The following is a 14418-nucleotide window of genomic DNA, read 5'->3' as shown; positions in this document are numbered from 1 at the left end:
GAACAGTGTTTGAACTATGTTAATCAAAGTGCTCAAACATTGTTTCCATGAAAACCACGAGCACAGATTTTTCTGAGAATGATGCCATAAAACTAAGGAGTTTTACAGAAAACAAATCTGCCAGTGTAAGCACACCCTAAGATCCATCATTGCAGTTCTACTGGTGGTAGCAATGGTGGAGTGTAGACAGTACTCGGGTGTTTTTACCATCCTGTCCTCTAAGGGTATGTCTACACTGCAACTAAATACCCGCCGTTGGCCTGTGTCTGTTGACTCGGGCTCATGGGTCCCAGGCTGTAGGGCTGTCTAATTGTGGTGTAGATGTTCGAGCTTGGGCTGGAGCCCAGGCTCTAGAACCCCACAATGGGGGAGAGAGTCCCAGAACCTGGGCTCCAGCCTGAGTGTCTACATCCCAATTAGACAGCCCCCCCGTAGCCCAAGCCACATAAGCCTGAGTCAGCAGACACAAACACCCGCTGCTGGCCTAATTGCAATGTTGAAAACACCAGTCTCCAGTCTGTAGCGATACATCCTCTCTTGCTAAAATAATGGTGGGAGATTTTCAGAAATGCGTAAGTGCAGACACAACCACACAGACTAGAGCAGAGAGTTTGACTCACATGGGTTTCCAGAAAAAGTCTTCATCCAGACTATTCGAACATAAATCATCATCTCACTGTGTCTCTGAACACCATTATAACTGAAACATTTTATTTGGGTCCTTTCCACATTGGAAGCAGAAGTGCAACAGCTGCTAATAGGGCTATGTTTAGACTAGTCTTTTTTTCCTGAAACTTCCCACCACTGTAGTTCTGTAGGTGGTAACAACTGCAGGAATGATAGTTTAGGAAAGGTGGCTGCTGGTGTTTTAGCCAGGTATCATATAACCCATACTCCAGTCTGTGCATTTGACAGCACTTTGTGTCTGGTCAGTTTCATTGTTTTGTTCATGGTCAATTATACTGTCTCATGCACTAAAAAAGACATTACCCTGATACACTGATCTGAGAGGGAAGCTCAGAAGCATGCTCTTCCCCAGGAGGGTGTTAACCAGTAACAGCAGCAGCAAAAATTAAACTAAGCCAGCAGCAGACAGGTGCATGCACAGGAAGGAAGCAAGGTGGGTGGAAGCCTTTTCCTCGTATGTGCTGCTATTTTTGGGCCCACCCAAATTACCCTTCTAATCATCATCATCGGAGTAGAAAACTCAGTTTTTTTAGACTTCCCGTCCCCCCACTCTTTCAATTTCAGGATATGTTATCTAAATTTACTCTGTCAGGAAGCTGAATTGTAAAAGAATTCACAGTCACAGCACCCCTTTTAAATGCAAGTCTCTTAATTCACCCCTGAGCTGGAAGAAAAGGGAAGGCTTAATTTTCATTAACTAGTTCTGTAAATTAAAAAGTGATCTTAGAGAAGTGAAACCAGGGCTAGAATTATCCTTCTGTGCAGCTGCATGACTCAGGCAGATCTAAGTGGCCTGAGTCTTCCCACCCCAGAGAGGTCTCTGATAGTATTTCATTAGCAGATATTTAAAGGTGGAGTCCTATATTATAACAGAGATGCTAATAAACATCTAACTCAAAGAGGAGTAATGCACTAAGTTAATGTAATGGCACAGCAGCAAAATAAGTCTCAATAACAGGCCTTGGGGGAAAGAAAAAAAAAAAGATCTTGCTGACTGAGTGTGATAATTACAACAGAATTGAAAGAAGAAAAAAGAAAAGCAGGGGGGGGGGGAAGGGAACCCCAGAAGAATGCCCCAGGTTGGGTTTCCTCCTAGGCCTATCTCATGACCAACTGCAGCCCAACATTTACCTCTGCTCTGTTTCACAGACATTTATTTGAACAGGACCAGGGAGCCGGAAGGTGAGAGAGATAAACCTCTGTTCATTAGGGGCACTAATTGATCCCCAACTCCCTGCCATAACACACACACACACAAAGTTAAAAAATAGGATGCCACCATCTTGACACTTTGTGGTAGGAGATAAAGAACTGGCTTCCTTTTAGAGAGCAAAAGAAATCAGAAAGATTCAGCATTACTGCAAGTTCTTTGATTGAAAATTGTTGGTTCATTTAAACAACTCAACTTGAAATTACCCATTCCATACACAGACACACACAGCTCCCGCATGCAGGGGAAAAACAAAAACCAAGCTAACTGGGTTTCATAACTTTCTCATAGGAGACAGTTCTCCTTTAAAATGGAAATTGGTGAGAATCACTTTCCTACACCCTATGGAGTTGGGTTTAAGTTCTGCTAAGTGATATGTTTATGATTTGCAAAGTGCAAGTTGTATGCACTGATCCTTCCAGACGGGAGTACTATCAGCATGATGAGAAATTTAAAAGTATATGCTGAGTGGACTCTGCAGAAGAATACTTTTAAATGACATTCCTACTCATTTACCCTTTGTCTGCTGGTCTCTGGCTGGAACCTTCTGAAGAAGCTCAATGACATCCTCTTCATTCAGGGCCAGAAGGTTGGTGAGGTGATGAAGAGAGTAGAGTGCAGAGTGGCAATCCAGACTGTACAAGTGTTGCAAAAGAATCTTCTTTGGGATAGTAATACTACAAGACAAAGCAAGACTAATCAAAATGGTGAAAATGGGTCCACCACCTGAACCTTGTCTACACCAAGGATCCTCCAGTATTAACACTGACTCAACTTGCGAATTTAAAAAAATTAAATAAAAACGTAGACAAGCATCAAGTTTCTATAGCTTATGGCCACTAATGGAGACGTGGCATAGATATTGTATACTTGGCATTTGTATATTAAACATCTACATATGTAATTCTGACTACGTGGGGAGCCTGTCAAAATACATGGTTTGTAAAAAAAGAGTGCTTCTGGCTGTTTCACCTGTTTTGCTGTGTGCACCATTCAAGAACCTCCACTTGAGCCCACAGCCCATCACAGAACTCTTTTAATACTGAGTCATTGCACAGACCCTGTTAGAGAGAGACAGAGCAAATTAGCCTCAGCTAACATAAAATGAAGAGATCACATTTACACCAGATCCCTCTACCTTACCAAGAATAGCACAAAATCAGAGTTTGGTTCACATGTGTGATGTTTAATGGCTAAAGGAATCTTAACATATTTAGATGGGCAGATTTCTGCACCTTTACTTTATTTACACATTAAAGCAACAAAATGGAGGATAGATAACTACATTTTGTTTTGAAGGGGCCCTGTTAAGGTTAAGCAATCTAAACTGGACAGTCATTTTTTCCAGTCTGTAAGCTCATCCCTGTAGCTTTTAATATTTTATTTGTAAAGAGAATCTAGTGCTTCTGAAAGATACTACAGGACTTACATCTCCAAAGCTGTCACTCTAGTTATATACCCAGAATGGATACTGTATGGGTTAGAAGTACACGCTGCCTACAGACTCACCTCCAATATGCCTATGTTCTGCTATGGATGCCTGCCCACTAAACACTGATCTGAGACTGTGCTATCTTATACAGGTCACTGACCAGGCATCAGACGGTAACTCCCTTAAGACATTATTGACCTGGGATGGAGTTCAATCAATGATCTAGAAGTGAAAGGCTCAGTATCCCATTATCAGTTGTCCAAGGCAACCATTCACCAATACTGCTTGGATTGGAACTACAGGCTTAGTGTTTAAAAGCTCTGCTAACCCAGAAAAGGAAGAAGATTCCAAAATAAAGTGGACGCTCTAGTTTCAGCTCTGACATTTACACTACTTTGGATTTTATTTTGGGCATTCAGGACTAAGTGAATGGCACCGCTCAACTCAGATCAATAGTGCCTACAAGTTCAGTGGCACATGTGAAATGGACTAAGTGTCTCAATGCAGTTCCTGGGCATAAGTACCCACAATACAAAGTCAAAACCACTGGCACTATTTGGCATTGAGTTTCTGAGGTCAAGGACTGAATGGGCCCTGGAGAATGGCCCCGAGGACCCCATTCAGGTCATAGTGGAGGCACACTGATGAAGATGTAGTGAAGACGAACTTGCAATGCTGCTGCCTGTACACTATTTGTTTTAAGGAAAAGTTTGTTTTTATAAAATCTTTTAAAAAGAGGTTGAAAATCCTAACCAGAGGATTCACCCTTACATCTTCCATTTGGAAAGACATTTAAAAGTCCAGAATCTCAGTTTATGCAGTTAATCAAATCTGAAGTCTCTAAAATGAGACTTGTTCTAACAATCCAAGCAACTAATTTAAAATGACTGGAATCAAATTGAACAGTCAGTCATAGCATTCAGCCATTTCAATCTGCTCTCCACTCACGTACTTGCCTGAGTTTTGTGAAGAGCATACAACAAGTTTTTTGCTGACTCTAAGCTGTGACAGTGAGTCCACCCTAGCAATACTAGAAGACGGCTGAGGGGGTTGAATTCTCGACTCAGTAAGCTGCTCAAGCCTGAGAAGTCTTCCCTTTTTAATAGTGTTAATGCAGTCACCTAGAGAACAAAAAGGAAGAAAGCATCTGTTATTCTAAAAATGCAGAATCCTGCTAGGGTGGTGGTGGACTGTCACAATAGTAGTTTCAGAAAGTAGTTTAACTTCCTCAAACCCAGATTTTACAGGCTTTATTTGGGCTACAAAGAAAAGGAGTCACTCTAAGTGGAAGCCAGAGAATCAATCCACCCCCTCTCCAATTCTGCATATTTTAAATAGGTTTTATGCAGAAACTAGTGGAGTTTTTGAGCCAGTAACAGAATAAATCTTGGCTCATCTGTCTGGATTCTTGTGCCCTCAATACACGTCTTTATTTGTGCACTTTTATCTCCAATAGCACCTTTCACCCCAGGCTCTCAAGTGCTTCACAAGTATCCATTTAACTCCACAACCCTTTTGTGAAGCATCATTATCCCCATTTTACATATGGGGTACTCGAATCACAGAGAGGTTAAGTTGCTGCCAAGGTTACTCAGTGAATCAGTGGGAATCCCTGGCATGGTTGGGAGTAGAATACAGGAGTCCCATCTCCCACGTTCTCTGTTCTAACCACCAGACCACACTGGTTTAAATCTTCCAGAGACCTCCATGCCAATATCTTAAATCATAGAGATGAAACACTGCAGATGGGTCAACAGATAATAAAAACCCACTGCTAGTTAGCTAATCTCTTGGTACCAAAAGTCAGGACACCTGAAGACCTCTAATCAAATGTAAAATGTTCTAATGCCGGAATCCTGGTGCAAACTTGATCCACTACTGGGTTTTCCCCTCCCTATCATATTTATTGCCATACCAGAATCTGCTCCAGAAAGTGCCTGCTGCTGCTCAGGCAGTAAAAGTAGGCAGTCTTCCAAGAATAAACCTCTTCAGGCTCTGAGAACAAAGCCAGCATTACCCGCTCTGTTTCCAACTGCTCAGATGAACCTGAGAGACACATAAATGGGATTACTTTCAAACACAGAGAGCTACCTCTGAAGGAAGCAGGCCCTGGGCAAGGTTTACAGCAGTAGAACAGTTAGGGAATCACTAAGCAAAAGCCACATTCAGACTCCATAACTAAGTCTCCATAACAAAAAATCCCTATGTGGCCAAACTCCCACCCCTTCCTCCCGCCAACCTGTCTTGCCTGCAAAGTCTCAATGGTCCAACTTTTAATGAGAAAACAAAACAAACCTTTTCCTGGCAACTTTGGCCCCAGCAGTTTCTCTCTTGTCCTCTCTGTGAAGACGTTGCTGTACAGACTGAGCAAGGCATGGCTCTGCTTCCTCAGTATGCAGCCCAGTAGCCTCTCTTCCTTCAGTGGGCTTCCTTCAGCCCAGCAAGCATCCAACAGCTCCCTGCACAAGTGTCGGAGCTCACCAGTCTGATGCTCCACTTCAAAATGCAACACGCTAAGGGCACTGTAAATAGCATCTACTGTCTCACTCTGATCCAATTCTCCTGAGGATTTGGGATACCGCTGAAGCCTCTGCAGAGATTTTAAGGAGTCACGGAGAAAGTCAACGTAGATATTCTGCAGACAGCAGCTGTGCTGGACTGCAGAGCTGGGTGTGCCAGGTTCTGCCTGCAGGAACTCCAGCAGGGCTTGTGCCCGCCGGGGAGCCCTCAACAAAAGCTTCCGGAGAGCAGAGGTTGCTTCCACACTGAATCTGTAAGTGCGGCCATCTCTTTTCTTTCTGTCCGATTCATGCTTGCTCTGGACACATTCAAATGCTTCGAACAGCTCCTGGGAGGAAACAGACAGATACGATCGGGGGCCTGAATGCCACTTGGTTTTCACACAATAAAAAAAATATAACCAGATATACAACAAATTTAAAGATTCAATAGACATCCACTTGGAACCATTAATTTACCTTGGCAACCAACTCTGCTACAGGAATTCAGAACTACAGGCATTCAGTTTCAATCCCAAAATAATGCACTTTTTGCGAACACACGCCATCAATGGTTATGACTCCCAAGAAGCTCAGATGCTGCATACTCGCTCACCTAGTCCAGTGCCCTGTCTATAATAGTGACCAAATCTGGATGTTTAAAGTATAAAACTCCCATAATGCTCCTAACTACAATACTGCATTATTGAGGGAGTTTCTTACCGTTCCCCTTCTGGTGGTCCGCTTATGAAATGAGGATACAGAGTCCTTATGATTTTCATCCTAACTAGAATCACTGCAGATCCTATTAACCATTAGCAACTAGTCTTTTTTAAAAATCTTACAAAAGTAAACATTCAGCCAACAATTAAAAATCTTTGAAAGGCAAATCCCCATCCAAATATTTGGTTTATTAAAAACAAAAGAGTTTTTAAAACCTATTTTACTTTCCACCACTGGTGCTGTTTGAATTTTTTTTTTTTAAAGTACTGACACTGGAATTTTTTGTTTTTAATTACGGAAACCTTCCTACTGTATGAAAAAAGTACTTCACAAAACCCAAGTTTTTATTAAAGTGTCCCACTGATTTTGTTACTTTGGCAGCTAGATCCAGGTTTTCCTTCATTCGTCTTTCAAAGTGTCTATTGGTTTCCTCCCCCACCTTCCATAATTTCAAAACCAAAAGAATTAGCATTGTGCAAAGAGAAAAGCAGAAGTATAGACTAGACAATTACATTCAGCAAATACTTGCAGCTGGTTAATACCAATAAGGAAGAAGTATTGTTTAGGCTAATGTAAGGAGGTAAAGTTAGAGATAATTAGATGAAGCTGAGCAAAGGCTGATTATTAGAAGAAACCTCCTGTCTGAGGTCTAGAACACTGTGGAACAATCTAACAAGTAAAGTCATGGAAACCTGCACTGTGTGGGATATTGAAAATGAGCTAGATAGAGCACTGGAGAATTATTACAGACAGTAACAGTGTCCTGGGCCCAGTGGACATATTTCTGTACTTCATACAAAATGATCTCCCAAGACACAGGAGCACTGGTATCCATTGCAACCTACAGTCAAGCCTTGTTAGTAAAGGCACTTTTACTCCAGTCTGGTCTACCGTATTAGTTCTTTCAGGCTGGGGTCAGTAAACCTAATGGAAGTATGGATTTGTGACCCCAAGAGCACTATGAAGAGAGTTCCTGCTCCCCAAATGCCTTTGAGATAAGTTTGCAACATTCCACTGTTATTGTATTTAAAGGGCTTTCACAAACCCTAACCTCTTTACACCTACCGTCAACACACGAAATCCCAATTGAGATGGAGCGAGCAGAGACAAATCATTTCAGTGTGATTTCAATCTATCAGCCTGACATTATGATCTGATGAAAGGGTACAAAATAGGTAAATAAGAGGACAGAGTCCCATGGTGAAACCATACCAGCTACATCCTTTGTAGAACTGGCATGCAGCTTTCCTCCCCATCAGCCCTACTGAAGGGGTTCTCCACAACAATCACTGTGCAGCTGGCTGCAGCCTCTTGAACTGCACCACTGAGATCCCCCAATTCTGGCAGCAACCTTTTTAAAACCACAAATTTAATAATTTGCTCCAGTATCTTTCTAGGTATCAAAGTTAGGCTGACTGGTCTATTATTCCACAAGTCCTCTTGGATCCTCTTTTTAAATACAGGCACTATATTTGTTCTTCTCCAGTCCCCTGGGACCTCACCTTTCCTCCAACAATTTTCAAAGATAATTGCTAATGGTTCCAAGATTGCTTCAGCTAGTTCCTTAAGCACCCCAGGATGAATTTCATCAGGTCCTGCTGACTTGAATACATCTAACTTAGCTAAATATTCATTATCCTGATCCATGCCTTGGCTTGCATTCCTTCCTCCTTGTTGTTATTAATTGTGTTGCGTATCTGGTCACCATTAACTTTTTTAGTGAAGATGAAGCAAAATAGGCATTAAACTCCTTAGCCTTCTTGATGTCATCCATTATTAGCTCTCCTTCCCCAACATGGCCAGACAGCTGTGTCAGCTCCATTGTCTGGAGTCAAACCTCAACTTGACTTTGAGTTGGAACAAGAAGCAGAATGGTAGAGGACAATAACAATTTAAAAAACAAGGGCCGTTCTGGTCACTATGGATTTCAAAGCCTACCAGTAAGAAGGTTCAGTGATTCATTGTGTTCGTACACTAGCCTTTCCTCTATTGAGGCCCAAATTCATATCCTACATTAAGTCAAGATGTGATGCTTCTAACCTAGTGCCCATTTCTGCAAGTCAGAAAGCTACCATATGAATAGTACTCTCTGTCCAGGGAAGCCCCAAGGCTGATGTAGCAGGAAGTGACATGAGGACTGAGGTGCACAGACAGTTGCATATGGGGATGTATGACCGCAACAGCAGAGGCAGCTGGAGGTCAGGAGTCAGGATTGTTAGTAAGGCTATGGAGAGAAGCTTGCTCAGCACCTGCCTACATTATCCCCTCTATAGCCAGAATCACCATTATATATGCCAAATTCACTACCTAGAGCAGGGGTCTCAAACACGTGGCCTGCGAGCCGCATGCCCGCCAAGCTCCTCCCACCCCTCCCCTGAGTTATTTCCTGCGGCCGCCAAGCTCCCCTCACCCGCTGCCCCCCCCAGTGTGCCACGTCCCTGCTCCTCTGCCTACCTCCAGGCGCTTTGCACTTTCCAGGAGGGAGTGGGGAGCTGCACGCTCAGGGGAGGAGGCGGAGAAGAGGCGGAGCAGGGGTGGGGATTTGGGGAAGGGGTTGGAATAGGGACAGGGAGGGGGCGGAGTTGGGGTGGGAACTTTGGGGAAGGGGTTGGAATGGGGCGGGGCCTCATGGAAGGGGTGGAGTGGGGGGCGGGGCCAGGAGCAGGAGGGGTGTGCTTTTGAATCTTTATATGAAAAGTGTCAGTAATGTGGCCCTCATGGTGATTTCAGTTTGAGATCCTTGACCTAAAGTGAGTAAACTTGAACTGCCCTCACATTCAACTGTCTTTATTTTATGCAGAGAAGACCAAAGGTACATTAATGTCTCAAACACAAGGTCAGTCAAGTTAACTCATAGCATTAAGTTTCATCCTAAGAATGATCAATATTTCAGGCACACAGCTCACCTTTAGGACTTCATCTGAGACATCCTTTTGCAGTTCTTCTAAGAGGAGTAAGAATTCAGTTTCTCTTTGGAGAACAGCTGGAATTATTTTCTGAAGTTATCAGGAAAAGAAAAAAAGATAAAAGAATAGGGAAGATGTGAGCCACTATCTTAGGTTTACAGGTAAAAAACCCAAAACCTTATTTAATTGCTATTTTAGGGCAGACATCTTCAGAGATTTATTTTATTGGGGATTAAAAGTCCTTTCTCCCATCCTAAGATATCTAGGGGCTGTTCCTGCACCAACAGATTCCATTCTTTATTTCCAACTACTTAGCTAGCAACTGTCACTTCCCCATAACCCCTTTGGGATAGGGTCACCTTTCCTCAAAGATCATGAAAATTCATGAACCTAGGCAATGGGGTCAGAGGAATGAAAAAGGTGAGGAAAGAAACACATGACCAATCTTCCCCTTTTTGAAGGCCTTGTTTCTTTCTCCCTCATGCAGTGTGCTAGCTGCCTACCACTCTCCTCCCCATAGTTTTGTATATGTAAACTACATACCCTGAAAGTATGCCATTTGTAAAGCATTGTGCAATCCTTGGTTTATTTCATCTTTTGGGGATAAAAGGGGCTATAGAAATGTAAGTTACTAACTCATGCTGTCTATTCATAAGAACATCTCACACTGAGTATGCACACTAAAAAGCTAACTCACATGGCCTCAAAAAATAATCCCAAAACACTTATTTTAATTTCTTGCTAAGTTTAATGGAAAATGGTCTAAGGAACCAGTTGAAATTATTAATAGCAGTAAGTCTCAAATTTTAATAGGCAACCTCAAAATTTATTATTTTTCTGTTTACAAACATTATTTTCCATTTGGAGATCAACTAGAACAAACTTCTTTACCTGATCCCACACCAGCCATTTCTTGAGAACAAGGAGCCAAAGCCAAGCAAGTCTCTGAGGGCTGTAATTCTGTCCACACCTGCAGAGGTAATAGCATATACCATCAGTTTCAAACATCTAGGCACCAAAACAAATCTCTACCCACTTCACAGTAGGAAAAGTTGCCCCACAGAGCCAGTGTATACCCGTGTTGCCAGTACCAAGTATAATATATTTATTTTTCTCATGTCTATTGGCAACACCAATTTGTGTTTTTTCCTCCAAACAAAAATGATTCCCAGAATGCTGTCTGTGTAGTTGATACTCAAAAATTATTACCAAAAAGTTATACAAAACTTAAGAAATATTTGATACTTTTTTCAAAATTACAAAAAGTTGAAATTTTTTAAGTTCCCCTGAAGTGTCAGAAACCCAACCTTAATAGCCTCATGCAAGTGCTTGAGAAGTCAAGAGAAAAAACAAGTGAAATTAAAGGTTGTTTCACTATTCAAATTGAGAAATGTGAAAAGTAGACAATTTAAGTGGTGAGAAATAAGATTTTTAAAAATTTTCAGTTTTAATCATCTCAGGTGTTTAGTAGTAAGCCAACATTTTAAATAAATAGGTTGATCATCTTCTAAACAAAAAGCACTCCGTGTCAGCACCATTACAATTCTAAAACAGACTCCCTCTCCTCCAACTCACATTATTTCAGTGAAGTCTTTCAAAATTGACCTTTGCTAGATTTCTGCATGATCTTGTGCTTATACCATCATTTTCTCTATTGCATATATGAACATGGTTGTAAGCTGACTGAGGCTGGGTCCCCTACATATATTAGTGCAACTCTGAGCAGGTCAGCACTCAAATGTTAACTGTAATAATGGAATGCATGAAGGAAAAAACACTGGCAAGGAAGCATGTTCTGCTTCAAGGATTCTAAGCAGGGACGGATTAACTCTCCTGTAGGCCCGGACCTATTATATTTTGTGGGGTCCCTGTATACAAGTCTTTTTCCTAATTTAAAACAAAATCATCACAATTATGGCATCGAGGCTACTAATGCTATACTAAACTTGCCTTTTAATTTACATAAAGCCATTCTGTGGTTACATTTCAGTCTTAAAACATGTACAGTATAGTTTAGTTAATTCAAAATAGCCTACTTCTTACCTTAGAACAGCTGCTATATTAGTTTCTTTCTGAGAGGGAGTTGGGTGCAGGAAGGGACTCCAGGCTGGGGCTGAGTGTTGGGATGCAGGAGAGGGTGAGGGCTCTGGGAGGGAGTTAGATGCAAGAGGGGGCTCCAGGCTTGGGAAGGGGTGCAGGGCCTGGTAGGGAGTTTGGGTGCAGGAGTGAGCTCCAGGCTGGGGCAGAGTGTTGGGGTGCAGAAGAGGGTGAAGGGTGCAGGTTCTGGGAGGGAGTTTGGTGCAGGAGAGGATGCGAGGTCTGGGAGGGAGTTGGGTGCAGGTGGGGATTCTGACCTGGAGAAGAGGGTTGGGGTGCAGTAGCGGGTGTGAAGTTCAGGCTCCGGCTGGGAAGCGCTTACCACAGGCAGCTCCTGGCCGGTTGCGCAACACGGCTCAAGCAGGCTGCCTGCCTGCCTGCCTGCCATAGCCCCATGCTACTCACGGAAGTGGCTGGGTGCTGGCACGTCTCTGCACGCCACTGGGGAGAGGGGAACAGCTTGTCTCCGTGCGCTGTCTAGGCCAGCAAGTGTCACCCCCACAGCTCCCATTGGCTGGTTCCCACCAGGGGCCGCAGAGACGTGCAAGCAGGTGGTCGCTTCTGGGAGCGGCATGAAGCCACAGCATGCAGGCAGCCTGCCTGAGCCCTGCTGAGCCGGCGCCCCCCCATTAGCCCAGGGCTGCAGCCCCTAAAGCCCCTGCATTAATCCGGCCCCGATTCTAGGGGTCCATTATAGTTAAGAATAAAGAATCAGCCTCAATTTCTGACAATTGCATCACATACATCCTGTTTAACACAGTTCTATTTCCACCAGTTAGACAAAAATCCCACACAGCACTTACCGTAACTGAGATGGACAAGCTATTAGAGCCTGCAGAATAGCTGTAACTTTCTCAGAGCCATCCCCCTGCCACTGATGTAACTGAGGAATACAGGCCTGTGCTAGCTCCCAGTCTCCCTGCTGCACACATTTACAAAAAAACCAGAAAAGATGTTCCAGAGAGGCTGCTTCCTCATTACCAAATGGATGCATCATCCCACTGTGACTGGACTCCTGGAGACAGGAAGGAAAAAAAAAAAAAAAAGGAAGAAAAGAAAAACCATCCAGAGGTAAGTCACAGCAAATCTTCCCTCAGTGCACCTGAAACAGAACAGATCTAGAATCAGAAACCAATCTGTACCTGTTTAAGTGTTTTAAAGTTTGGAATGCACTTCCAGCCAGTGATAAGATCAATACCACAGTATTTGTTCAAGTAGGTGATTTAAACATTATCCCTGTGAAACATGCACTGATACTTGCTTAGAGTCAATACTCTCAGGAAACAGGAAGGATCAATTTGTTTGTTTATTGAGAGCATAGTGCTAACAAAGAACTCTGACTTCTGTAGGGAAGGTAAAATGTGGTATTTTGACAACCGTAGTAAACAGAGCAGCTACAGCATGAGCAGTTCCATCTCAAGCTTTCTCCAAACTGGGAACTTCTCACCCCTATATATTAACCTGCCAAGGTTTCTCAGTCAGTCATGATCTAGAGAGATCATCTTAAGGGAGACGAGAGAGTTTAGTCTCCATGGTCTAGTCATTCAAAATACAAGTGACAAGTAGCACAAGAATTGCCATACCAGATCAGACCAGGGGTGCACCTAATCTAGAATCCAGATTTAACAGCAGCTGCTTAGAGAAAGGTACAAGAAACCCCCCAACATGGTGCTTTATATTTATGACACAGACATTAGGACGTGGTCAGAGATTCACCAAACACTTTCGCAAGGCTACCTTCCCCCACCCCACACACCGTGTCAGCCCTCCCATCAGTGGATTTTCCCCACCGCGCTCCCCATCCTCTGCTGTCCTACCCCTGAACCAAGGACCTGGGTCATCAGCCCTCCCCCCACATCCAGAAATCTCCCCACTAGCCCCCTCGTCCCCCGCTGGCTGGCTGGCTCTCGTGCCCAGTCCCAGCGCCCGCCTGGTGACCTGCCTGGGATGAGTGGAGATCAGGGCCCGTAGCGCCCAGCAGGCACCGGCGGTCCCGACCCCTCCGCGTCGGATGGGCTGGGCTGGGCTGGGCTGCCCTGCGCTAAACACACAGCTCCTAGGGAACACCCAGGGGTGGTGGATCGGTCCGGCTCCCCCTGCGCACTCAAGGGCTATGGGACGGTCCGCACTGATTGCATTCCCCAAGCTGAGCAGCCTAGTGCCGCGGCCATCTTGAAAGACGAATCAGGTGACTTTCCCAACAGCCGGCACACCCAAAACGGCGAGCGCTTATTGGTCAACCAGGATGAATATGTAAATAATGTGCCTTCTTTCTTTAGAGGCACTGAAGCCTCGCAGGCGCCATTACTGACGTGGGCAAAGAAACCACATGTCAATGGCATATAGCTAACCCCACGCAGGGTCCGCTCCTCCCACCGTCCCCGAGCCGGACCCCCCGCTGTCCAGTTACCCGCCCACCCCGCAGGCTCCACCCAGCGGCCAACGTAGCCCCGCCCCGGGTGCCCCAGAACTAGCCTCTCCTGAACCAACCGACCCGCCCCCTGAGCCCCGCCCCTCGTTCTCCGGCCCACTGAGCCGCTCAGCCTGTGGCCGGAGAGGCGGGAATCGCGTCACGTGCTGCTGACTGTTACTCGCAGGAGCCGCCCTAGCCTAGGGTAACAGCCCTGAGGCGAGCCCGGCGCACGCTCCCTCCTTCCGCTTCCCAGTACCGCAGTTCCCCCTGTGAGGGCTGCTGTGCGGCGAGCCCTTCCCCTCAGACCTTGCCGGGCCTGGGGGCTCCCAAGGCCCCACCACCCAGGATGGGGCCTTATCCGTAGCTTGCTCTGGAGCCGGCCCGCTGGCTGACCCCCTCCGTGGCCCGCTCACAAGAGGGCAGAATGGATGAAAAATACATGACTGAAAAAT

General features: G+C 44.6%; 1 protein-coding gene across 1 annotated transcript in view; it reads right to left on the bottom strand.

Annotated features, from left to right (window-relative positions):
- The window catches only part of ZFYVE26 (zinc finger FYVE-type containing 26), a 71347-nt gene extending 57614 nt beyond the window's left edge, over nucleotides 1-13733 (bottom strand). The window contains exons 1-9 of the mRNA XM_074955503.1: nucleotides 13496-13733; nucleotides 12357-12568; nucleotides 10348-10426; nucleotides 9457-9546; nucleotides 5625-6177; nucleotides 5245-5375; nucleotides 4286-4450; nucleotides 2870-2958; nucleotides 2414-2574 (exon numbers count right to left, since the gene is read on the bottom strand). Coding sequence (XP_074811604.1) covers nucleotides 2414-2574; nucleotides 2870-2958; nucleotides 4286-4450; nucleotides 5245-5375; nucleotides 5625-6177; nucleotides 9457-9546; nucleotides 10348-10426; nucleotides 12357-12550 — 1462 coding nt within the window. The 5' untranslated portion in view covers nucleotides 12551-12568; nucleotides 13496-13733. The remainder of the gene's footprint in view (nucleotides 1-2413; nucleotides 2575-2869; nucleotides 2959-4285; nucleotides 4451-5244; nucleotides 5376-5624; nucleotides 6178-9456; nucleotides 9547-10347; nucleotides 10427-12356; nucleotides 12569-13495) is intronic.
- Between the last annotated feature and the right edge of the window lie 685 nt (nucleotides 13734-14418).

Source organism: Natator depressus, chromosome 6, assembly GCF_965152275.1.
Source record: "Natator depressus isolate rNatDep1 chromosome 6, rNatDep2.hap1, whole genome shotgun sequence".
Classification (NCBI taxonomy): domain Eukaryota; kingdom Metazoa; phylum Chordata; order Testudines; family Cheloniidae; genus Natator; species Natator depressus.
The sequence above is the reverse complement of the archived record's forward strand: the minus strand, read 5'-3'. Positions and strand labels throughout refer to the sequence as shown.